Source organism: Pygocentrus nattereri, chromosome 17, assembly GCF_015220715.1.
Source record: "Pygocentrus nattereri isolate fPygNat1 chromosome 17, fPygNat1.pri, whole genome shotgun sequence".
NCBI classification, from domain to species: Eukaryota; Metazoa; Chordata; class Actinopteri; order Characiformes; family Serrasalmidae; genus Pygocentrus; species Pygocentrus nattereri.
The window spans coordinates 37,979,333-38,005,428 of NC_051227.1; the positions used below are offsets into that span (position 1 = coordinate 37,979,333).

At 43.8% G+C, this 26,096-nt stretch overlaps 2 protein-coding genes across 6 annotated transcripts; one reads left to right on the top strand and one right to left on the bottom strand.

Moving 5' to 3' along the window:
- Nucleotides 1-606: 606 nt before the first annotated feature.
- Nucleotides 607-11,633, top strand: zgc:112083 (uncharacterized protein LOC550461 homolog). 2 transcript variants are annotated; one of them, XM_017711033.2, is made up of 10 exons: nt 607-705; nt 1,117-1,304; nt 2,442-2,668; nt 2,813-2,924; nt 5,866-6,018; nt 8,550-8,624; nt 8,797-8,917; nt 9,779-9,917; nt 10,540-10,664; nt 10,774-11,633. In XM_017711033.2, the coding sequence occupies exons 2-10, from the start codon at nt 1,154-1,156 to the stop codon at nt 11,162-11,164; spliced, it is 1,494 nt and encodes a 497-aa protein (XP_017566522.1). In that variant the 5' UTR covers nt 607-705; nt 1,117-1,153; the 3' UTR covers nt 11,165-11,633. The 2 variants fall into 2 exon arrangements, with proteins under 2 accessions (XP_017566522.1, XP_017566521.1); XM_017711032.2 differs by having other exon boundaries at nt 630-705; nt 1,149-1,304.
- Nucleotides 11,634-11,644: 11 nt separating this feature from the next.
- On the bottom strand, nt 11,645-25,418 carry auts2b (activator of transcription and developmental regulator AUTS2 b). Of its 4 annotated transcripts, none has more exons than XM_017711031.2 (13): nt 24,921-25,418; nt 16,873-17,208; nt 16,579-16,781; nt 15,849-15,893; nt 15,447-15,542; nt 15,004-15,075; nt 14,486-14,515; nt 14,319-14,390; nt 14,031-14,172; nt 13,662-13,742; nt 13,482-13,565; nt 13,137-13,365; nt 11,645-13,031 (listed from the first exon to the last, which is right to left on the bottom strand). In XM_017711031.2, exons 2-13 carry the CDS (start codon nt 16,964-16,966, stop codon nt 11,903-11,905), a joined length of 2,277 nt encoding a protein of 758 aa, XP_017566520.1. In that variant the 5' UTR covers nt 16,967-17,208; nt 24,921-25,418; the 3' UTR covers nt 11,645-11,902. The 4 variants fall into 4 exon arrangements, with proteins under 4 accessions (XP_017566520.1, XP_017566519.1, XP_017566516.1 ...); XM_017711030.2 differs by having other exon boundaries at nt 14,319-14,387; nt 16,558-16,781; XM_017711027.2 differs by having other exon boundaries at nt 16,558-16,781.
- Nucleotides 25,419-26,096: the final 678 nt, after the last annotated feature.

Sequence of the window (26,096 nt, forward strand, 5' to 3'; positions counted from 1 at the left end):
GACCACCCAGCACACTACACACTGAGCTCCACCAGCTCACTACTGACCACCCAGCACACTACACACTGAGCTCCAGAGGACTGTATGCTGTGCATCTCTGGCTAAGCCTTATTTCTAGTATATATATAGTATATAAATATATATATATTTATATATTTATACTGTTACTGTTTATTTCAGATGTTACCTGAACATTATGCTGCTACTCTCTACCTGCACTGTACACTTTATATACAGATCACTGTTTGCACCAATAGTACTTCTGCACTTACTGTACTGCAATTCACCAGCACATTTCTGTCTATATACCTGATACACTTGAATATCTGACTATGCACTAACTGTCTAGACGTCCAGTACACCTATAACACCTGCCTATGCACATCTTGTCTACGGTCAGGACCTACTGACTGCATATTTTGTCTGTCTTTTGTCTTTGCACTGTTTACTACGCATCTTTTATTGCTGCACTGGAAAAGTAGCCCGATAGTGTTTCATTATACTGCACTACCCTGTATCGTATAATGACAATAAAGTTGAACTGAATTAAATTGAATTCAGTTCAAAGAGACTCAGAGCGGGACTTTTAATTTGCCTATTTTGATGATCCAGTCAAAGCGCGACTCGAAAAACAAATGATCCCGCGTAAGAGTCCGAGGTTCCTGGAGTTTTCAGAGATCTGTGTCCTGACTTTGTGCTATAAAGGTTTGAGTAATTTAACCTTAAAGTCTTAATTTAGTAGTAGAGATGCGTGTCTTGTGCCATTTCGGCTGTTTTATGTTTCACTGCACAGGTTCTGTCTAACTCTGGTCTGGTTAGCCAGGCTAACTAGCTTGTGTTTTGCGCGAAGCTGAAGTCGAGCCTCTTGTTCGAATTTCCCCGTTCCACCTTAAATGGTCTGAGGCGCCAGAATGTAACTGCCGCACCGTTTAAGGTGGAACGGGGGAGTTCGAATAGGAAGCTGAGCGTTGGTAATCAGCGGACGCTAACCAACCTGCCTCTGTCACTTCCTGACAGCTGCGATTAGTGCGTTGTGGAATTTTATATTCCTCAGATCCCTTTTCCCGTCTTAGGCAGGCTTGACAGTTTGTAATGATGTGGTTTAATTCGGTTTAGGACCACTTAAAGTAAGTTACCGCTCTCTGAAGGTGAAATGGCAAAGAGAAGAAAGCTCTCCAACATGGTGCTCGCGTGTGAGTGGGGCTCGTGCACATTTAAAGGCAGCACTATGGAAGAGCTTAGTGACCACATGTCTGAGCATTTGAAGGAGCATCTCGGTGACGGGGATACGATGGAGGAGCTGGGTGAGTGGATTTGTGCATTATTCAGTTGCATTTATCAGCGTAACTGAGTGCCATAACCCTGTCTGTGAGTGATCTCTCCTGTCTGTGAGTGATCTCTCCTGTCTGTGAGTGATCTCTCCTGTCTGTGAGTGATCTCTCCTGCCTGTGAGTGATCTCTCCTGTGTGTCCGTGTCCGTCGTCTCTCCTGTGTGTCCGTGTCCGTCGTCTCTCCTGTGTATCCGTGTCCGTCGTCTCTCCTGTGTGTCCGTGTCCGTCGTCTCTCCTGTGTGTCCGTCATCTCTCCTGTGTGTCCGTGTCCGTCGTCTCTCCTGTGTATCCGTGTCCGTCGTCTCTCCTGTGTGTCCGTGTCCGTCGTCTCTCCTGTGTGTCCGTCATCTCTCCTGTCTCCTGTGTGTCCGTGTCCGTCGTCTCTCCTGTGTGTCCGTCATCTCTCCTGTCTCCTGTGTGTCCGTGTCCGTCGTCTCTCCTGTGTGTCCGTCATCTCTCCTGTCTCCTGTGTGTCCGTGTCCGTCGTCTCTCCTGTGTGTCCGTCATCTCTCCTGTCTCCTGTGTGTCCGTGTCCGTCGTCTCTCCTGTGTGTCCGTCATCTCTCCTGTCTCCTGTGTGTCCGTGTCCGTCGTCTCTCCTGTGTGTCCGTGTCCGTCGTCTCTCCTGTGTGTCCGTGTCCGTCGTCTCTCCTGTGTGTCCGTCATCTCTCCTGTCTCCTGTGTGTCCGTGTCCGTCGTCTCTCCTGTGTGTCCGTGTCCGTCGTCTCTCCTGTGTGTCTGTGTCCGTCGTCTCTCCTGTCTCCTGATTGTCCGTGTCCGTCATCTCTCCTGTCTCCTGTGTGTCCGTGTCCGTCATCTCTCCTGTCTCCTGTGTGTCCGTGTCCGTCATCTCTCCTGTCTCCTGTGTGTCCGTGTCCGTCATCTCTCCTGTCTCCTGTGTGTCCGTGTCCGTCATCTCTCCTGTCTGTCATATTGCTCACCCTGTTCAGAATTCTAGAAGTTCTGAAGATAAACTCAGCAAAGTGTGTTGTGTGTCGTCATGATAACATATCATCAGGTCATCCGCCCAAATTTACCCACTAATACAGTACCATTGTAATTGTTTGTTAATTGTCACACTGTGTTTTGTGTGAAATGTTCTTTCTCTCAGATGACTACCCGTGTCTGTGGCAGGGCTGCGAGTTCCTGGCTATGGGAAGCCCAAATGAGCTTGTTGCCCACGCCCACTTTCACATCTTCCACAACAAGCTGAAGTTCATCGGGACACAGCTCCTGCAGTCCCACCCAGAGCTCCCCAGCTGCACTCAGGACCTCCATAGCAACAACCTGGTCACAGACATCTCGGAGGGATTTGTTTGTCAGTGGGAGCACTGTGATGTTAGTATAAACCTCCTCAGGCTCATACAGACTTGCTTTTTGATCATTATCTTAAATTGATTCACCACTGATCATTAGAGGCTGGTATGGACAGCATTGTTGGATACAACAAACATTCAAATCGGTTGTCTTCTGTTCCGGCAGAGCTCTTTCAACAATCCAGAGTGGTTCTACAGACATGTTGATATGCATGCACACTGCACAGAACTACAGCCGCTCCCTGATCAACAGCAAGCCCTCTTCTGCAGCTGGAAAGGTAAGCTGCATGTATTTAAAAGGAATTCTTAAAAACCCTCGCAGTTACCAGTAGCAGCATATTGGAATTTGATATCTCAGTAATTCCCCAATGTCAGACCATACTGCTAAAAAGTGAGTTTTCTGTCCCTTAGATTTAAATTCAATTAAATCCAATAATTATGGGACTGTTGATTTTGAACCCAAATTTGATTGATACTTTCATTTCATTTCAAAGTTATATAATCAATCATGGTATATTGGGAACTGTTGAATCCAGGATTCATCACTGTAAAGTTTGAACTTAAAAAAAAAACAAATCAAACAAAAGACAAATCTAGCCAAAAGTACCTCACACTCACGTTGGCCTTTATTCAGATATTCAGTCAGTTCTGATTGTAAAATGAGCACACACACATTTCACTGCCAGTTTTGTTATACATCAGTTTGGTCTTTGGCGTGTGTGTACAATCAAAGTCACATCTGGTAGGAGTGTGTGTAAATTTGAGTGTGTGTAAATTTAATATTTTAACAGCCTGAAAAACGTGCTTGACTTTCAGTTAACTAACAAAAATTATTGTCAGTATCATCTACGGTACCAGTAATGAGACAAAATAGAATATAACAGGACTAATAATAATTTGTACACATGGCAGTCCAGCACAGGACAAGACGTTCTTATTTTACATGAACATTGGTGTAAACAAGTGCTTCATGTTCAGTTTCAAGGAACATCACGTAGTGGTTTTGTTTTATACTGACGACACCACCCAGAACACAGCTAGTGCAGAAGCATATTACAGTAATACAGTGTTTAAATGTGTAATTAAAGGAAATGACCACATTACACAGTCATACCATTCAACAGTCTTAAAAAGACATTTAGCTTATTTCACATTTTATTATTTCCAGTCATCTTAATTTTAACACTATAACGTTTGGTCAAACAAACATTGGCTCACAAGCTACTGAATGTAGTGGTTTTATTTGCTCCTTACTGAAACATCTGCATGCATTAGTTAGAATTAGAATATGTAGATATGTAAATGAGGTACCAGTGGGCCGGCTCTTGATTTCACACAGTGAAACTGATTCAACATTTCCATTCAAATCTTCACTCATTCCTGTGTCGTACATAAGTTTCGTGAATCAGTGGCAGAATACTTTGTACGTCATTAAAGGCAGTCAAATCTGCGCTCTTGTTTACACAGCTTTGATAAATAATAATTGATCAAATAAGCAATAATAATAATTTATCAATAAAACTATTGGGGCAGTCGTGGGCTGAAGGTCAGGGAACTGGCCCTGTAACCGGAAGGTTGCCGGTTCGATCCCCAGTGCCGACAGTCCATGACTGAGGTGTCCTTGAGCAAGACACCTAACCCCCAACTGCTCCCCGGGCGCCGTGGATTGGGCTGCCCACCGCTCCAGGCAAGTGTGCTCACTGCCCCCTAGTGTTTGTGTATTCACTGGTGTGTATGTGGTGTTTCACTTCACGGATGGGCTAAATGCGTGAAATTTCCCCGTTTGTGGGTTTTAAAAAAGTATCACTTATTGTGTCCTGCCATATTGTTAAATACATATTTCTTTCTTATATGATCATCCTAAGTTAAGTGGTTTAATTAAAAACACTTTAAAGCGTATTAAAGAGTAACTACACCCTGTGACCTTTTTTTTTTCTGTCATTACTAACCGAAGTGCATTGTTCTGTGATAATTTACATCAGCCTTGTTTGAAATGTGATCACTTCTTTCCAAAATGTAAAAATATCATTTTTGTCATGGTCAGTCAGTCTGTAGCGCCCCTCTGGTTCAGCTGTATTATAGGCGCGGATGATGTCATCTTGCTTTGGTCAGCGGTACCGCCCCCTGATGACGCCCTACTCGTGCCCAGAGCCATACTGAGCTCTGCCCGTGCTGCACCGTGCTAGTCTGAAGGAGAACATCGGCGCCGCTTTAGATGTTTTTCCATGCATATCGTCTCATGGCGTTTAGCGTGTTATTTAGTGTTCTAGGTAGTTATTATTAATAAATCTTAGTCATTGTATTTGTAGATATTGTAGTTTTTAGACATCTAAAATACCAGCCCCCGTAACCAAGTGCGAGCCCAGAAGTGCACCTCTATAGGAAGAAACGGTAGACGTACGTTCTTCACAGCTCGATGTCAAAATGAAAAACGTATACAATGTTCAGAGACATCCACTTTAGTCATTCAGAACTTGGGGCGTCTAAGAAATCAGGACAAATGTCGATTATGGACCTGCTGAACAGATAATTAGAAGGCAGCTGTCACTATTTTAGGTGCACGGTTAATGTTCTACCATTCGGACGCCTCTGCCGCTCGCTGCTCATCATTTTCTGGCACTACGTTAACTCTTCGACTCTTTGGGAGTTTGAGTTAGTGGCTAATACTGTTAAGGCTCAAGACACACTGCCTGATCGGAAACACCTTCCCCCTGCGAAGTGTAGAAAAATCGTCAAGCTCGGAAGAGCTCTCAGTTCCAAACGTTCCATTTGATTCCGTCACTCTCCGGATTTTCTAGTAGTGAATGCTGTTAAAAACACAGCAGTCCAGCCCACCTGGTTCCATTGCAGCCCCACCTCCAAACCCATGCATCACTGCAGTGCTCCTTCCAGCGTGGCCCTCCCATTGTTGAGCATTTCTCACAGTTGAGCCATGTTTGGTGTGAAAATAATGGGCTATAGTTACTCTTTAAAAATATATATATATATATATACGGTTGATACTCACGGTTTCAGTATCAGTATGGGAAATGAAAAAGTGGCATTGTGGTAGTTGGTATAGGATATAAATGTAAATAATTCTGTGTAATTTATCTTGTGACTGTGTAAGAGCACTTAAATAATTAAATGCATAGCAATATGACTTCTAAGGGTTCATTTATGAGCACTAATTTGTCCTGTTGGTGACTTACTGAAGAGTGTTAAATCATTGGATTTTAGGCTGTGATGCCTTCTTTAAAATAAAGTATCGTCTGCGGGAGCACCTGCGCAGTCACACTCAGGAGCGCCTGGTCGCCTGCCCCACCTGCGGCTGCATGTTCTCCAGCAACACGAAATTCTTTGATCACATTCAGAGACAAGCTGAGCCTGAAGGTCAGTGTACTGCTCTTACCCTCTTCATAGTTACATATTTTCAGCGGGGACCAAAAGTCTGGGAATTTTTTTTTTTTTCGTTCAAACCTGGAAATAAACAAGTTTTTAGTTTTAGCCTTTCATTAAATTTAAAATAAAATAAAACTAAGAAATATTCAAGATTCTTAACCTTTCCTTTTTTCTGCTCTTGTTATTTATCAGTTAAACATTACAACAGTATCCATTCCCTAATAGCCTTGTACAGTCTACCTGTCCCTCCCTCCTCTCTGAGTCTCTAGAATAAGAATATAACGGATGAGCATCCTCTGTTCACTGTTTAAATTAGAAAGATGTTTCAAATAAAGGCTGAATGGTTGCCAGATCCGGTTAAACATGTTTGCACTTCCTCTCTGATTAAAGTTAGTCCTCTCCAAGCTCAGGAAAAACATGATGGGGTGACAGATTTCAATCTGAGAAGAATCCTTTTCTTAGCCAAGTGGGAAGGAACGATAACTGTGTCAGCCTTGGAAGAGAGCGATTCTGCCAGGATTCCAAGTATTGTAAGCGGAGGGCAGGGATTTATACTCCACTCAAAGGCCTCGGTTAGTGAGCTTAACACCGCCTTTCAAAATGTTCATGCTTCACGCAGGCCCAAAACGTGTGCGACAGGTTGGCGGGTTCTTTATGGACGTTATGGCTTCACTTGTGGATGAGCACTTACTCTGTGGACGAGTTTGAACGGTATCAAATTCAGACAAAGACGAGAGGAAGAATAATGAATCCTTTTTTCAAGCTTTGGTCCACCAGTTCTCGTCTGGTTTTGCCCCGAGCTCCCTTTAAGGTTCTGCACTGTTTCTAGGTTGCTTTTCAAATTTTAGCAAATTTATGATGATGGCAATTTTAACGCCTTTGTACAGAAGTCTTGTACTTTCCAATGAAGAACTTGTTCACACAAGTCTCTGTATTTGATCTTCTTAGCAGACACATGTAAAGGGCCCATAGCGTGAAAAAACATATTTTCATTCTCATTTTTGAAATGAAGTTATTCGTTGTAGTGTGTAAACATTGTTAAAGTTTCAAAACATTTGCTCCGTAAGGTCTGTATACAAAAACTGACCTCCCCACTTTGAATACATTTTTTTTATGTTATCACCAAAAATTAAAACTTGTACATAAATCCATCCATTCAACCTGTATCAGTTTAGCTCCACCCATTCACATTTATGTTATAAGGAGTGTTTCAGACTGAACTGCTATTTGAATTAAGTGCAATACAGGGCAGCCAAACAAGCAGGGGCTATATACCTATTTTAGTCTCAAAGGTACAGTAATAAGGGGGCAGTCGTGGGCTGAAGGTCAGGGAACCAGCCTCATGACCAGAAGGTTGTTGGTTTGATCCCCAGAGCTGACAGCACATGACTGAGGTGTCCTTGAGCAAGACACTTAACTCCCAACTGCTCCCCAGGTGCTGCAAATTGGGTTGCCCACTGCTCTGGGCAAGTGTGCTCACTGCCCCCTAGTGTGTGTGTGTATGTGTGTGTGTGCTCACTAGAGTGCATGTGGTGTTTCACTTCACGGATGGGTTAAAGGTGGAGGTGAAATTTCCCCGTTGTAATAAGGGTTCTCTTAATCTTAAAAACAGGCTGTTTAATTTTAAGGGATAAAGAAAATAGTAATTAGTATTAATTAATTTTGACATGGAACCACATAGAAGACTAAATTCACAACAAATGTAGAATAAAGGCCCTTTAAGATAATCAACTTGCAGCCATTGTTGACCTTGCATGCTTACGTTAAAGGTTATCATTTGTTGCATGTATCTTTTGTGGGGTAAAACTTGATGAGCTTTAATTTAGTCAGATAAGATTATACCAGTCTCCTCAGGCATTACCTGTTCGTTCCAGCCCACCTTTCAAGAGACTAGGCCCTCGTTTCAGCTTGAGCATTTCACCAGCTCACTTTGCTTTTCAAGCTGAGAACTGGGATTGAGGTCTGGGCAGTTTGTTCTTTCACGTCTGCTGAACGAGTTGCATGAAGACACCCTACAGTCCTTCCTGTCTCCTGCTGGGACAGGAAGCTTAAAGTTTGTGGAAGACTGGACTGAGATGGGCAGAATTGGAAGACGCTGGTGTAATCCTTACCTGACATACTTAAAGAAGAAATTAGACATACAACTAATTTGTACTAATTTGCTTACACCGTAATACAACCCCAATTCCAATGAAGTTGGGACATTGTGTAAAATGTGTTGCAGGCGTCAAATTCAAAATGTGAATATTTGCAAAAAACAAAGTTTATCCGTTTGAACATTAAATATCTCGTCTTTGTAGTGTGTTCAGCTGAATATCGGTTGAAAAGGATTTGCAGATCATCGTATTCTGTTTTTATTAATGTTTTACACAACGTCCCAACTTCACTGGAATTGGGGTTGTACAGTACGTAGTGAAAATTAAATCGATTAACTTTTTGGTGCGTAACCATAAACAGGGGTTTCTCACTACTCTGTGCTTCCAATAGTAACATGTTTATATGGGTGGGGTTATATATTCCAGATTCACTGACGTGTGGGCATTGTGACAAAGGCTTTGCTAATGAGAGACTTCTGAGAGACCATGTTCGACAGCACGGTGAGTTCACTGAGCAGGCCTGCCATGCTTTTATATTGATTTGATTTGTGACCTATGGATCTCTCGGCCGAAGTAAGGTTAGTGTGAACGGTCAGCCTTTCTAAACTGATGATCGTAGCTTTGTAGATGTTCATTTTCAAAACGTGTTGGTAACCAAACTGTTTTTTTGCAGTGAATCACATAAAGTGTCCACTGTGTGACATGACTTGCACGTCCCTTTCCACCTTGAAGATTCACATCAAGTTTCGTCACTGTGATGAGCGGCCTTTCCCCTGCGACTTCTGTGAGAGCAGGTAGCAAATTCAGATCAACTTTTTCCACACCTCCACTTGGAGAGACGCTCTGGTTCTGACTAGGAAAATCCTTTTCCGATGAGACATCTTGAAGATGGGAGGAACTGTATCTGCATTCTGGTGGTTTTTTGGGAGTGGCTCCTCTTTGGCTTCCTGCTGCATTTGCCAGCAAGTGAAAGAAATCCCCCACACATCAAACTAGGAATGGGATGTATAAATATACAAATAGCCATGAGAGTTAAACAGGGAACAGTGGAATAGGGTATTATATGCAAATTAGCTTCTAACTAGCAACTTAGAATTATGAGCTGTCTGAACTCTGTACAACACCAGGGGGCAGTGGAGAACCAGCGTCTTATTATTTTTTATCCCTTAAATCCCAAGGAAGCGTAGAAAAGGCTGCTGCTCTCTGGGTGAAACTATTGAATTATGCTTTTAAACATTTGAATATCAAATTTGATGGAAATGCACAAACTGCGCCCAAAGCAGTTGTATTTGTGTATTTTCTTAACTTTTTCCAGTCTTCCAGAGACGTCATTGGAAGGGTTTCCTTTCCTAGTCTGGCAGGGGTGTCCCTATATGACGGGGGTCACCACCTTAACCTGGAAAAGGCTGCAGATTTTCAATTGAAACAAGCAGGAGCTGCAGGAGAAACGTTACTATTACTATCCATTACTAATCAGTTGTTTTCAGACTGAGATCAACTGATTAAACAAACGGAATCTAATTGTGCTTCTAATTGATTGGAGTGAAAACCTCCAGCCACATCAGGCTTTGCAGATGGTTGGTGGTCCCTGCTTTAAGAGGTATGTGAAAAGAAGGGGGCTACTGTATTTTATTTAATTTGCTTTTCCTTCTCAGTTTCAAGAACCAGCATGATCTTAGGAAGCACATGGAGACCCATAATGAAGGAGCAGCGTACCACTGCACGGTGGAGGGCTGTGGATACTCCTCTCGAATGGCTCACACCATGAACCAGCACTACAAGAGAGTGCACGAGGTCAGCCAGCAGAGGGCAGCACATACTCATAGTAGAAAAGTGTTGGAATTTGTCCGTTATGAAACCAGCAGAAAGGGGCTTAAGGTTTAAACGTGGTAGGCACTGATCAACCTTATTTTTACATAGTTTCATATCTCTCATCTACATCTCTCAAATGCTTGATTTACACTCACTGTCCACTTACAAAGTGTTAGAATGTGTACTTCCACTCAGTGCCCACTTTGTGAGGTCCACTTACTTAAAGGTCACTATATAGGTGTACAGTTACAGAGTGCAGCCCATCTGTTGTCATGCACCGTTTGCCAGCGACTCTACGCCATTCGTCATTGGCCAATTTCTGATCACAGGACTGTTGATCAGATATCATTTGGGTGGTGGACGTCTTTGGCATTACTGAGGTTTTCACATCAGTTGTTGAAAGTCGACTAAAGTATCTAGCCGAAGGTGCTTCTGTGGTCAGACCACGACTGCTGGTAAAAGGCTAAAGGATGATTTATCAGTAATTGTGATTTCAACAGATATGCTAGTTTCTTTTATTGCACACCAGCGAGGTGGAACCAGAAGGTAGATTCTTCTAAATGAGTTGAGAGGCCGGTGTAACATGTTAAATTATACCCAACAGGGAAACATGGTGTCGAGGTATAAATGTCATCTTTGTGATAAGAACTTCTCGTGGTGTTACACCCTTACCCTTCACCTGCGGAAAAAACATCAGTTGAAATGGCCATCTGGACACTCCCGATTTAGGTATGGACCATTCTTGCTTTTTTCACTGGCTGCTTTGTCATATCTTATAATAAAAGTACCCCTTAGACTTCTTAGATTATTACCCTCGATTTCTTTTTTTGTTAATCAGGTATAAAGAGGATGAGGATGGATACCTGAGGTTGAACATGGTTCGCTTCGAGACGGTAGAAGTTACAGAAGAGCTGATAAAGAACATGGCTGAAAAACGCACCCCACGTAAGGTCTCGGGGTCGAGTGGTCAGACAAAGAGGCCAGCACTGCAGGCAGAGAGCGTGAACGATGCTCCCACGCAGTCTTTGTCATACTCCTCCTCTTCCAGCCCTAAGCTCATAGGTGAGGCTGACAACACTGCAAAGGATGAGGCCCCTGTGTACTGCATCCTAAGCCCTGTGACTGAGGTGAACGGAGAGCCAGAGGCCGCTGCCGAAGCAGGGGCTGAATCGGGCGCTGTCCAAGCCCTGGCTGCAGTAGCCAGAGGGCTGGGTATGGATGTGGTGTGAGAGGCTAAATTGCACTACGTATGAGAATCAGAAGTGCTACAAAACAGGTTCAGTATTGACCATGTGGCTTAGACTTATATTGCACAGGAGGTACTATGGAAGCAAAGACTGTTGTACTTGCAGGACATTTGGGTTATTCTCACTGGAATAGTAGTTTTAGGCTGTTTTAAAAATTTCCTCTTTAAATACAGGTTTTCAGCATTTTAGAGTAATTCTCACTCTCTGGGGCCCAATTGTTGCTTTGCCTCTGAAATTCATTCCACCCTGCAGCTTTTTCCCTTGCTCTTTTGTTTACCCTAGTTTTTTAAGTCTTTTTATTTAGTCGATTGTGTTTTAATGTGGTGTTATTTATAATTGTTTTATAAAGTTCAAATAGGAAAATTCAGTTTTAACTAGTATATTGTAAATAGATTGCCTGTTTTGAATTTATGTCCTTGATCTCAGTTGATATTAAACAAACAAAAATAAATGAGTGGAGTCTTTTTTTTCATAAAATTCTTTAATTTTTTTTTCACAAAAAAGTAATGGGTCAGTTTCCTGGTGATGGAGTAAGCCTAGTAGATATTGGGCACAATGAACTCACCTTTGACACAGCAATTTAATGAAAGACTAGACTTAATCTGCAGCCGGAAAACTGCCCAGATGATTTTCACCCCTGTACATCTCAATATTGTACACTCACTTGAACATGGAAGTGCTTGGCTTGGCCTTCACATTCAGGCCCTCATACTGTCCGGCTCACCGAGCCTCTGTGTCCCTGTGAGGATGGGTGAGGGATCTGTCCTGCCTGTCTGGAAGAGGGGTAGTCCGTCTAGGGGAGGCCGGCCGTGAGGGAAAAGCAGACAGCAGAGAGGGTGGAGGACCGTGTATGTAGCCAGGAGGAGGCAAAGTCTTGCTGAGAGTGCTGTAGTGCGGAGCCTGTGGGAGTCCTAGACGGGGGAACAGCGGGCTTGGGTAGGCTGCGGGCAGAAGGCCCGGATGGGCCAGGTGGGGGTCCAGGGATGCGTGGTGAAGAGCCAGCAGACGGCTCCGCTCACTCTCCTCCCTCAGGAGGGCCAGGCGCTGCCGCTCCTCCAGCTGACTCCTCTGCTGCTCCAGGGCCAGTGAGTGTAGTAGCGGATCCCGTGGGTAAACATGTTGCCCCGCCATGGCACGCTGTAGCGGATCAGCCCTCAGCAAAAGCTCCTTGGGAAGGGGCTCTTTTTGAGGAAAGTCCACGCCCCTGTACATATTCCGCATGGGATCCCAATGCTGTGGAGAGTATGGCAGTCTCTCAGCACCTGGCAATGGGCTCATCCCTATGAATGGCGCAATTAAACGAGTCCTATCAAGGCTGTTTGGAACCCCTGTGACTCCTATGGGCACAGGAATGGATGACAGGGGTGAGGGCTGTATTCCTGGGGTCCCACGCCCTTGCAGTGGTTTCTCCAAAGGTTTAGGAGGTGGCTTGACTTCAGGGGAGTCCTGGTCCTCCCTTCTCTCCTCCTTTACCTTAACCTGGCCACTTTTTGCATGAGGCTCAGCTTCTACTCTACTTTTCTTTGTCTCTGGCTCCCAGTGTGGTCCATCACTACTGCGCCGCTCTGCTTCAACCCTCTGTTGCTTTGGGGACAAAGTATCCTCAGCAGCAGATTTATCCTCTGTGTGATGGTGGTCATACTTTATAGCCTTCTCTCTTTTCTCTTGGTTCTCTCTGTGTTTTTGATCATCTGGCTCTCCACTTGGCTTAGGTGGATCCTGAGTTTGCACTCTCTCTTTGGCTCTGTCCCTGTCCTTTGGCTCAGGAGTTGGGCCTCTAGAAGACTCTGCTTGCTTGTGACCCAGTGGGCTAACATTAGCAGGTGAAAGGCGTTTCCCTCTCGTGTCCCTACAAAGGAAGTAAAACAGCATAAGTAATGCAGTATCCTCCAGTATATAGGTATCTCACATTCTCATTAAACATCTGTGTTAAAATAGATGGAGAATCTGAAACCTTTCATCATGTTCTTTGTTGGGTAGGGTGTCTCTTTTGTCCAGTGCTTTGTCCAGTGCTTTGTCCAGTGCTCTGTCCAGTGCAGCCTTTTCGGGTTCAGGGGCTCGAGGCCACACAGGGGGTGTGGGGAAAGAAGAGGGTGTTTGGTGCAGTCTGTTCCAAGGCTCTTGAGGTCCTGCAGAAGACAGGGCTGCCTTGCTGTCTTTGCTGCCGTGTGTGGAACTTGGTGCTGTTGAGGATTTGGAATGGATATTCAAATTCCTGCAGGCCTTTGCACTTATAATTTCTGTACATCTGCTGAAATATATTAAAAATACACAATAAAAGCAAGTTTTATTTACTCACTTAATGTAGGGTTTCCGAGCCCTCCGAAGGCTGTGGAACTCAATGTTCCCAAACCGCCAAAAGCAGGTGGCTTGTTAAGAGACTCTACGCAACAAGAACAATTCATGCTTTTAACAGCATCCATTTAAAATGTTGGCCAAGCATGAGTCACACTTTAACCACATGGTAATTTACTCTTACCATGATGAAAGGGTGGGGTGTGCAGGTTGGTGTGAGGGTGGGGCAAATGTCCATAGGGAGAGACTGAAGGGTGTGTTGACCCTGAAAAAGAAAACAGTCATCTTGAATATGAAATAATCATTTTCTTTTTGCTTTGAACAATCAGTAATTGCTTGTTTTTCCTTGTTTTGAGTTCTTCAAACATTTTGGCCAGTGAAGAAGTGCTCCAGAGATCAGTTAATCTAGAGTAATTACACACAGCTAATATGGATTACATAGATCTTTCTGATCTCCACTGAGCACTGAAATACAGTAGACTCCGATAAGAAGTGCCCATTAATGTCGATCTGCCCTTGTGCCTCTGGACGTAACAGAATCTCTGATACTTACCAGCACTGGAGAAGATGGTGGAAGGGCGGGGTAAGTCACGCGGCTGCTGGATCATTCCTGCAAAGCCTGAACCAGAGGGTCGACTCAGGAACTCTGGCTTTAGCCCAAAGTCTAGCTTGTGCGGCTCAATTTGCATCTGTTTCTGAAATGCACAGACAAGAAAGCATGAATGATGAGAAGCCAAAAAACAGACCTGGTAAACAGATGGAGAAAGACAAATGGAATAATCCTCTCATTGCAAAAGAGATAAACACAATTAGAGTCATGTTATAATGTGAGTAAATATACCTTTATTTTTTGCTGATGGTGGTACACCTGCCATGCAATGTGAACATGCATTGCGCACCACTTCCCTGGCTTCTGTAAGGAGAAAAAAAACATTTAAACATTTGAATTTTTTATTTGAGAATGTCATTGAATGAAAGTTCATCGATTGCATGTTTCATACGTCTTACCTTCGGCGTAGGACACACCGAGTCCAGCAGCTGAAAAAAGATGGGAGTATGAAATATTTAGTCCATGTACTACTTACTGTATTATTATTACTTCCTTTAAATAGTCCTTTGTTTTCTTTTATGTATTGTTGAATCTTTAAATAAATTTTTTTTATTAATAAGTGATACTTTTTGAATCCAACAAACGGGGAAATTTCACCTCCGCATTTAAACCATCCATGAAGTGAAACACCACATACACACTAGTGAACACACAAACAGTAGGGGCCACTGAGCACACTTGCCCAGAGTAGTGGGCAGCCCTATCCACGGTGCCCGGGGAGCAACTGGGGATTAGGTGTCTTACTCAAGGACACCTCAGTCATGGACTGTCGGCACTGGGGATTGAACCAGCAACCTTCTGGTCACAGGGCCAGTTCCCTAACCTCCAGCCCACGACTGCCCCAAAACTGAAGGTTTTTAAACAAACCTCCTGACACAAAGACTCGGCTACATTTTATATCAATTTAGATGCTTACTCTGGTGTCCTTTTGCATGAGTGGGCGGGGCATTGCTCCAGGTCTGGGCACTATATCAAGTGGGTTAGAGGCCTGTCAAAACAATAAAACAACTGTTGCACTACACATATTATATTGAACTGGTATTATATCTGTTTTTTCCAAGCATGGTTTATAAGCATAATTAAGTTAAATGTATTTACATAAAACCAGAAATACAATCGCTCTTGGACATAATACAATACTATAAACTGGACCATTTTGGCTCAGTATATAAGCCATCCTATAAAATTTCTAACAACACAGTTTATGTCTCTTTCCTTCAGCAGTTCTAAGTGCTAATAATGTAAAATTACAGTCAAATACAATTCTGACCACTGGGGCTTTTCAATTTATGATAACTAAATATCTTACATTACTCAGAGGTGATATAAAACAGATAGATAAGTCCATTTGTGCAGTACCTTGGGCTGGAAGGCTCCCTGCAGAGAGCTGAATATCCCTGTTGGAGGCACCACGGGAGACATCCCAGGCATTACTGAAGGGTAGGAGTGGAGTAACTGTAAAACATGATGTGGCAGTATATCATTAGTCTGTGAGCACAGTAACTGCTGGGTCAGAATGCTAATTTCCATAAAAATAAGCTGTAAAGTCTCTGAACAAAAGAGCTGTTCATAACGATTTCAGTGATTAATGAAAACAAAGACAGGCTTTGGTCCAGTCAAACTTCAAATAAAGTTATATAAAAAGTTCTAGGAACTGTAGAAATGTAGCTGGAAACAAATGAAATGCAGTGGGTGAATTAACCAAGTCTCTGACTTCAGGCAAACACATACTCTATTTGCAATGCAATCACTGCGACTTACACTGTGCCTGTGGAAGGAGTCGACCTTTGGAGGGTATTTATCGAACTGAAAAGAAGGCAAGAAAACATGTTACTTTTTAAACAGGAGAAACTAAAACAATGACACAAATATCCAGGGAATAATCACAACAGCAGAGTGCAAACAAAAGAAAACCATTATCCTCACTGCTGAAACTAGGCCTGTCATTATCATGACATCATAGCTGATTATTAACTGACATATAAGTAATTAATAAACATTAATCTTTTTTTTGTTCATTGCATGCAAAGTACAAGCCTGAAGCAGTCAAAGTGGCTGATTCTTGCTTCTGAGCTGTTGGTTCTCAGTTAAATGCAACTGATGAAACACATGAGTTGAGCTCAAATAAACATTACTCACTGCTATAAGATGTTATAGCAACAGTCAGAAGACAGAACCTTTGTTGTCGATTTTTTTTTTTAACCTAAAACACGTGTCTTAATAAATTCGCTACCTATGATACAGCTTAAATAACTGCAATCAGCTCAAGCAATTGCGTTTAGGTGATTGTGTTAACTGTGACAGGCATGGCCAAAACTCTAACTATACTCATACTACAATAGTCATATATAGATCAGCCTAGTCCTGCAATAAAATCAAATACAAATGAGTGTTTTCATTCAAATCAGGTCCACTGATAGATTAGAATAAAAAGCAGCCTGTTGGCCGCCCTGAGAGTACTCATCCTCACATGTCTGGCAGCGGTACGCACCAGTGGTGCCGCGGGGCCTGGCAGGATGGCGGGATGGGGGAAGGGGGTGAAGGTGTGCTGGTGTGTGTGCTGGTGCGTGTGTTGGTGCTGGTGTTGGTGGAACTCTGTACGCAGGTAGGCTGGCGTGGCCAGCGCCGCTCCTCTATCCACACCTTGAGAGGCTAGAAAGCGAGAGTTCAACTCCTGACGCAGCAGGTCCTGCTCTGTAAATTAACCATCATGCACTGTTAGTACATGAATGCTGAAACTTCAGTTGTCTAGTTGTGAAGAAGTCATGAACATGTGGTGACATACCTGTGTAGGGACCTGCAGGAGAAGCACCTGGCACCGCTAGAGCACTTCCGGTTAACAGAGGGGGAGGAGGCAAGGCTGCAGTTGGGGAGAACATGGTGCAATACTGCAGAACCCAGGAGCAAATAAGCTGTTGTGTGATAAGAACAGCCTTACTTCCAATTGTTCTGGTGCACAGTTAATTATGTCCTTCTTGAGTTTTTGTGAAGGTCCTACTGTTTCCTTAGTCCTTCTCCTGTCGATGGCACAGCTGACTTGACTCTAATCTTCTTACCGTAGTACCTCCAAACACACTTTTGTCTGGTCTCGCATCTGCACAGGCACCGACATCACTGATACCTGCAAAGAGAAAACTAATCCTATGAGTGCAAATATATGTCTTTCAATACAACCTTATCGCACATCAAAATGCATCCACCTTCATATTGTTTACTGCTGTGAGATCATCGCAGTGGATTAATGTCAGTACGAAAATACATCCAGTGTACTCAAACTGCATTAGGGGGAATAATCCAATTTAGGACAAGGCCACTAATAATCCACTAATTTCATTTGATAACATGTCATTCCAAGAAAGGATATTAGTATAATGCTATCAGTTAATGTTGTTAAACAGGGCAGAGCATGTTGCAGCAACGCAGCTAGGACAAAGACGACAGGGTGCGAAGAAAGGAGGGCAGGGCATGTCATTTGAAAAAGCTAATAAAACAGGGGTTAAGCAAAATAAAAGAGAGCCTCTCTCTTTTATTGCGGCACCTTTTCCATGGCATTACGCTGCCGTCCTCTTTAATTCTGCTTCGCTCAAAGTAAACCTAGCATTTAATGGCTAATGTTGGTGTCACTTTGACATTTACTGGACCTTCCCAGGGGTGCGCCAATGGTAAATGCAAATGGGGTGGAGGACTGAAATCCCAAGAGGATTGCTGATGTATACAACCTGCAATTACCTCCTTTTGAATGCCACTCATGCACATGAAGATAAGCAGTAAATCTCCTTTGTGTGGAGCTGTCAATTCGGGCCTTTTTCCCCCTTGGAGCCTGTTGTATCTGGAGTGAAAGGTCTTTTGAGAGGTCCATAATGGATGGTTAGGCTCTCTCAGAGTAAAGCTTCTTTTGGGAACACCAGGGGTCCATGGAGGAGGGAGCAGCAGGAACAGCTTATTCCTCTCTGCGGAGCACCAGTTCTCCCCTGGTGAACAGTTTGTATTGAGCAGGGTGATGCAACCACAGGGGGTAAGCATGGTAACGCCAAGAAGAACCGCAGACTCTTGTGCTGCTGCCTGAAGGAAAGTGCTATTGTGCTAAAAAGCATGTGACATAGCATGCAGACCACATGGTACTGCACCAGCAGTAGTAGACGGTACGAAATAATTTTATGCAAGATGAAATGAGCCACAATCAAAGATTTGTGAGGGCGTTTTTGTTTTTTAAAGTTTACTGCTTATCAAAACCAAAACATTTCAGATGATTTTTTTTCCAAAAATAGCGGTTCTGCTCCATTGTGAACCAACACCATGAAGGCCTTTCCTTTATTGTTTATGTTAGAGCTTTCCATAAATCCAGTTCTTCATACCGTCAGTTCATTCTTCCATCTATGTATTCCTAAAGGCAATATAGCTACTAAAACCTTTTTTCGTGGGTTGGAACATTCAGTGCCAGGGTTACCATTTTCTCATGTTGAAATTCCTGATTAGGACTTTAAATGCTTATATCCAGTTAGAGTCATGGCACATTAATGTTCTTTTGATGCAGGTTAGGTATTAAGGTTAAGCTTCTCAGGCTGTCAGCCCACCAGTAAATGCGTCTTCCTATTTCAGTTGGCACCTCTCTTGTCCAAGCAGTTTTTGTCATTCATCAACCCCATTACTGGGCTAAACCTTCCAGGCATGCTGAGTCTAATGGCCTAATCCCTCCATTCACACAAAGGCAAGATTAGCCGGAGGTTAAATACTCTTGTTCTTGAAAATTTTTGTCCCAGTCAGAGTGCCAGGGAAAGCTCTTAATCTTGTGAAGGAGCAGTTGGAAGAGGTTTGTGTGTACACAAAAGAGGCGCAGGCGGAATCAGGTAGGGTTTTGAGGTAAGCTCCCAGAAAGGCAAGTCAGAAAGCGTTTACTGTGGCGATTGTTCCGGAGCGGACGGGGGGGCAGCCCATAAATCATCCGTAACATCGCGGACTGTGTACAGCATTGGCCGAGAGCAGTTGGCGAATGACTCAAACAGAGAAACAGTTGTTCTTGTACGCTGACAGATTCCCACGTTGCTTTTAGCTTAGCTGTGAATGAAGCCTAGTCAGCTAAAGGTACATCTGTTCCACAGCACCACTCATAATATCTAGTAACATTTGTCCAACATCTGATGATCACACAGTGCTACCACTCTGCAGTGCAACAGACACTGAAATATTCCCTCGCCTAGCAGTTTCCACAAACTATACAGTAACTTTTCCTCTAAACTTAAGAAAGTTGAGACAACAGAGTAACTAATATGTAAAAGAAGAAAGCAGACCAAAAAGAAAAAGTGACACATACCCATTAAGGGCCTCACTGGTTGTTCAGTTGAGATAGATCAACTGAGTCCTCCACAGCCATCCAATGAGCTGCAACCTTGGCAACTCCACAGCTTGAAGTGAGGAAACCACCGTCCAGCGAGTTTAACGAGTTAAGTTCCAGAAGCTTACCTCCACTGGACCTCTAAGTTTCTCAAACGAGGCACCAGGGAGCAAATTCTGCATATACTACTTCTGTCTCAAAGATCACACTCTGTGGTGTAGGGTAACTCACAGACTAAGCGAAGACTTCCTTTATGTCTGCCTCTCTCTCTCGCTCTCTCTCGCTCTCTCTCTCTCTCACTCTCTCTCTCTCTGGCAAGTAAGCACGTTCTCTCTCCCCTGCTTAACACTAAGCCTATTGGATTGCGAATGCACCACAGAAAGCTAGCAACAACAAATCACCACAAAAAGGCCATTATGTTTCAACACCCTAAATAAAAAGAACCGTATCAAGAAAACTGTACTAATAATTTGCAGCCACTCTCTACTCCATAGTGATGAACAAACAAACAAAAAAAAACATAATTATAGCCAAACCTTGTGTACGTGAGAAAACTGTGATTAAAAATGACATTCAATAAAACACACCATGTTATTTGAGTAAGACACCCCCGGCATTGAAGATAATCCCTTCACAATGCACGTTGTAAGACAGCAGCCATGAAAAGAGCACATGAATTGCAGCAAGCAAATCGTCCGTGCCAGGAAATAGGTGAGTGCACTGGCATTGAGCTCTTTCATTATTTAGTGGTCAGGTTTCTCTCAGTTAGGGATTAGTGGCAGTGATGTAGGGCAGGCATGCACACAATAGCTGTCAATGCCTATGGGATGTGTCGTACCGCCTGCTTCCTAGAAACCAAAGCCGCAGCGCAGCAATCTGCTGCGCTGAGGACCCTGGAGACTCCCTCTGCTCCTTAGCTATAATGGATCGCTTTAAAGAATGACCTTACAAATGAGGAAGGAGCCTGGGCTGGGCCTGGCCTCGTCCGGAGTGCCAACACGGCGGGCTGCTGGAACAGTTGCTGCTCTAATATGTGTGTGCTTAGCTGGGGCGCGATCTTAACGCTCATAAGTTAGGTAGTCAAAGTATTTATTTGAGCCGCGCTGAAAGCTCCAAACGGGCAGCTGTCTTACTGATCTCTCAACAGAGTTGACCCTGGCTGCACACTACCCCCCCCACCCTCTACTCATGCCTAGGCCCAGCTCAGGTTACCACAAGAACAATGTGAACCCTGTGCAGGCTCCCCCGTCTCCCAGGATCCGCCAGCACTAACATTCATACCTATGTCTGCATTGGACAGGGAATTAATATATCATGCTGTGGCCTTGGATGGGTTCTTTCCTATGTTTCATTTACAAGCCAGTTGCAATTAAGGCGGTTTGAACATTCTTAGACTCCGTGCCCAGAAAGAACCAAAGAAATCAGTATGCATTCCTGCCCTTACAACCACAGGCTTTTATAAGAAATCTCTGAACAGTACTGAACACGGAGGAGATTCCGGAGATGCTGCACATTGTGTTGGAATATAACGCACTTTAGACATTATGCGGTATGTGAATGTGTTTTAAAATTACGCCTCTCACCTATTCCCATTAGCCTGTTTATAGGGTTATATTTCACATTACAATTTTTCCACCATAGCTATTCCAGTGCAGTATGTATTTGCAGCAAATGAACAGGCTATTCATAGCTTTAAAATGATGTTTGGCATTCTACCGCATATTGATTTTCGCATTCAGAGCTAGGGTTATGAATTTACAGAGGCCAAAACGCCCCCAACCCCTTGCTTCAATGTTTTAGAGCATTCAGTGGCAGTGGCAGGGCTGTTGTAAATCCCAGAGTGCAAATGTTGGACCTGTGCGCTCTAAAAGCATTAAGGTATGCTTTTAAAGAGCTTTTCAAAAGTCCTTCCCACAGACTGTCTGCAGGCTATTTTGTTAAAATAAAAATAGAATAAACAAACAGCAGGATTTGGACTGCAGCAACACCGATGCACTGCTACCCTTTACACTCTGGCTGCGTCTCCATGTTCCACTGAGGGTTCCGCTCCAAATGCAGTAAAAGAACAGGAGCGCGAACACCCTGGAATGTCCTTTTAATACACATTGTTAACAGAAGTTACAAAGGTGAAAAAACCCTTCCGCTGTGGCCCATTGCCACATGCTGTGACCAATACCGAGGCCTAGGCCAAAGACAGCTCCACAAATAGCCCCTCTAGTTATTCCAGGCAGTGACAAGGTAAGACTTCAGCGCTGAGGGAAGCTGTCAGTGTTTGACAGCTGGGTGTCAGCCAGGCGGATGAGCTGCGGCGAACTCCTCCGGGATCCTACTTTAAATGGCACCTCAGCAGAACCACCATACCGAAAGCACAGATACGTTCTCAAAGTCAGCGCCGTGCTAATATAACCAGTCCCACCTTCAAACACGCCATGAACTCTTTAAAAGGCTTCGGATGCTTCAGAAAGCAACACTGTCAGTCGCAGAACCTTTTTTACTGCAGATAAAGGCTGCACCATTTCACATTACCTAGCATAGCCAAAGGACATTCAAAATGAGGTCATACAAAAGGTTAAGCACTAATTATTATACCATGAATGAGTATTTCTGATTAATAGCTATCTAAAGAGTGAGGTTTAAAAATGCTAATCTACACCACTGTGGCTCCAAGAAACGTCGTCTTATTAAAAGTGAATTCCAAGAACTACCTGGAGGAATGCTGTGGGGAAAAAAAAAAAAGACAACGAACCGTCTAATCGCCCATAATTGCGGCAAGTGTCCTTTAACTCAGTTGCATTATGACGGCTCACGGCGAAACAGGCTTCCAATGACACCAAAGGATGCAACTGGATACATCTATGAAAAAAAATGCTTTCCAGTTCTCCACTAAAGTCAGTCTGAGTGCCAATTTCCACCTTTAGACTGTGCAATGCAGCATTAAGTGACAACTAATGCCTTGAGCCTCCTGGTAGTCATCTCCAAACGCGGGAGGATCCTATATCCACTGACTCATTTGGGGCCCCTGGAGGAGCCCCAGCCCAGCAGGCTAATGCACACCCCCAACACCTAAATCCCAGCAGACCTTGCCACTGCTGCTTGGGGTCGCTGACCAGGCCTCAGTTCCTGCTGACATATGTGCTAGACAGCAGCTTTTCAAAAGCACTGCCGCTAACTTAAAGACCCAAATACCATTAACTATCGCTGGTGACTCTATAAACATAATCTGTTTAAGTTCTTAAGTGCTTCTTTTTTGATCTCTTAAAGAGCAAAGACAACACGAGGCGGACTATAATGCACAGAAGCAGTGGTCATACTTACCTCTTACGAATGTGCATTAAATGGATGGCAGCATTTATCAAAATGTCACGTTTAATGCCGTCTATGTAAGTAACCTTCAATAAGGTTGAAGTGATTTACAGTAATGGTGCTGTCCTCCAATCCCATTATTTTAGGGATTACTGGCACACACTTGGCTCGGGTGTACACATGTCTTTAAGTTATCCTGAGACTAACCGGTTAACAAGCTAGTGTGTTTTGCATCCTTGCACTCGGTCCAAGGAACTTCTCACCATGCCATCTGCTCAAAGCTAACAGGAGACAATGTTTCTGTATTCCAACACCAGTTAGGCCCACAATAACAATACAGCCAAAATAGACTGCCAGAAAAACACATTTCACCTATACAAGATTCCCTGGAATACGTAGCCAGTCCTTCTGCAGCAAGGTAAAACAGGTGGGCCTTATTTTACAGCAAAGAGAAATACGTATATAAAACACCAGACACGCCATGCCCCAGCATGTTACCATCTTTAAGGAGAGGACTTATGGTCTTACAAATGACCCTGAAGAGGAGCATATCATTCAAAACAATCAGCTGTTCCTTGATGCAATAAAGCTTAGTTAGTTCTTATACTGTGACAATGACACACCGTGATATTGCTTTTGCGTCCAAGCAATAATTGAAGGATAATGAAGGATAATGATTGTGATATATATCACATAAAATAGAAATGCCCCTGTTGTCAAGGGGTGTGGTTTTTTTTTTTATTCCTTTCTGTGGACTTCATTGAACGCATCCAGGACCAGAGTCTTGAACTCTCCCCAGAAAGTACGTCATTTGCTGTCTGCCTTAGACTGTTCTGAAAGAGCAATTTAAGGTACATCTATTAAAATAAACAGCAAGCTTCCTTTCTTCAAATGTGTTTTGTCTACGGAGAATGTTCCCAACATTGTGTAAAGCCCCCTCGGTGTTTATGGTTAAAGAGTGTGTGTTTTTTACATCATAAATACCCAGGACCTATAGGTTCTTTAACTCAATTAATGCAAACTTGAACATAATCTGATGCTGAAATTGATCAATATCACTCAGCACGAGTTAAGCTCTGTCTCTAGAAATGAAGAGGCCAAATAACTCACCATAATGAGTAACGAGTGGACGTTATGAGTCGGTTTCTGGGGAATGGCATGTGCTACTCGGAAATCAGTGCTGACAGAGACTGCAGAGGTGAGGACACTGTTACCAGGTAATTGGGTTTACATGATCCTGTAGGCTTCACGTGTTGTTTTTCTCTCTCAGCAGCAGAGAGCGTTCTGTTCATCACCTTACCTCAAATATGATACTGTCCCAAATAAAGACAGTGTACAGCTGCCCACTAAACAATGAAGACGTGTATGAAGCAAAGCAGCAAAACGACACACAACACAGTAATCACAGTGGAGTGAATGGACGTCACATGGAGTGAAACTCCGAACCACATCACACTTCGGGAAATGGGTGATAAAATATATGCCCCAGATTTCATTTTCTTTATTATGTTTTATCTCAGCCTACAACAGTTTGTGCCCCATAAAAAGTGATGGCATGCTTTGATTTGGTGCGAATGCCCTCTTTCACCCGAGCCCTGCGAGAAGCCTCTGTTACGCAGCTCACTTAAATCAACAAAACAGGAGATACGTTTCTAATACAGCTACACCATCCACAAGAGAGCACAGTTAGGCTCCACTGAAAAACTGTACGTGCATTATTTATGCCAAAGAAAGTTATCACCAAGCACCGAGGCGTCGAGTTCAAACATATAAAAATAAAGGCACATTTATTATTCAGTTTCATTACTGCATTACAGGAACTACATCAAGATATCCGAAATAGTAAGGTCCTATCATCTCACGATCCGGCAATAAAAAAAACAGTAAAGACGCGACTGATTCCAGCTCAATTCAAGTTAAATGACAGTCAAGGACGGTTGAATCTAAGGGCTTGGGGTTTTTTTTACAAGCAGTCGTCACCGTAGAATAATTCTGGATTTACGGGCAATTTGCATCACACACTTCCACCGTCAAGTTTATTGTGAGGCAGATAACCATAAGCCTAACTGTCAACGACACGAGCCTCGCCTCTTTTATCTCAAAAAGTCGACTTTCAACTGTAATCAAGAAGCTATTAAAACGAACAGGTTCTGAAACTTCTAGTTGCTGGAACGAGCTAGGTTGGCTAACTAACTTACCCAGTTCGGTCGTCAGAGTGGCACAAAGACGAGCGGGAGGAACGGGATGATCCCTGAGGGACAACTCGACGGTTTAATCCACAAAACACGGAGCAAAATCCACCAGATAAGCCAGAAGGAGTTCTTGGACGTTTTTTCTCCTGTTCTTTCTTCAGCTAGAACTGCTCCGGCGCACCGCTAAGGAGCCAAGACTTGGTCACAAGGACTCCGCTTGCGAAGTGAGGCAGCTGCCGCTACGCTGCTAGCGCTTATCCAGCTGTACCTCGCTGACGTGACTGAAGAAAGATATTTGTTTTTTCAGTCACCGTCGTCTACCGGAGGGAGAATTCGTATCCATTACAATCCATCGAGCGAAGTAACGCAGGAGCGCTGTGTTTCTCTGAAAAGCGACGAATTCCGGATTTACTGAGAAGTTGGCTGACGGTAAACTGTCACACGGCCCAACGGTCGACGAGAGAATCTCGCTCGCACGCGGGCGTTCTGCATTCCACCTCTCAGTCTCCACCCTCCCGCTCTCTCTCGCGCGCTATTTTTCTCTTCCCGCCTGTATTCCGACAAAGCCCGCCCCTCTACTGCAACGATTGGCTGACTGCGCCCCCCTGTTCTACGTTGGGATTGGCTGAAAAGACTGGCTCGCCGTATCCAGCGTTCTCCTGCGTGTGGATAGGCTAAATCTACCGAGTCCCGCCTCCTCCTGCACTAGGATTGGCTAATAGTTCGCACTCTCGAGCTCTCCGCCGAACCGCGCTGCGGATGCTGAGAGTATGAACTGCTGCCCGGTTCTAGCCCTGAAGGAGGCGGGGTTTTCCGCAATACGGGTGGGAAATGAAAGAAAACATAATGCAAGCGGTGTACTCCACCATGAACAACAATCACCTGCTCGGAGTCTTCGCTCCTTTTCAGTCTCCGCCGACTAGAACTGTCCTTCTGATTACAGGGGGAGAACAAGCAGAGGGGGGAGTGCGGACAGGAGCAGAATGCTAATGAGTTGCTTCTGACTCATTCTGAAATGAGGAGTTAAGTCTCTGTTAAGTCCAGGTAATGGTGGTGGGCTGGTAGAGCTCTGCTGACTGTTGACTGGGGTGCACTTTATGGCCAAAAGTATGCAGACACCCCTCCTAATTATTGAGTTTCAACTGCACTCGTTGCTACCAGATGTATAAAAACAAGCACATA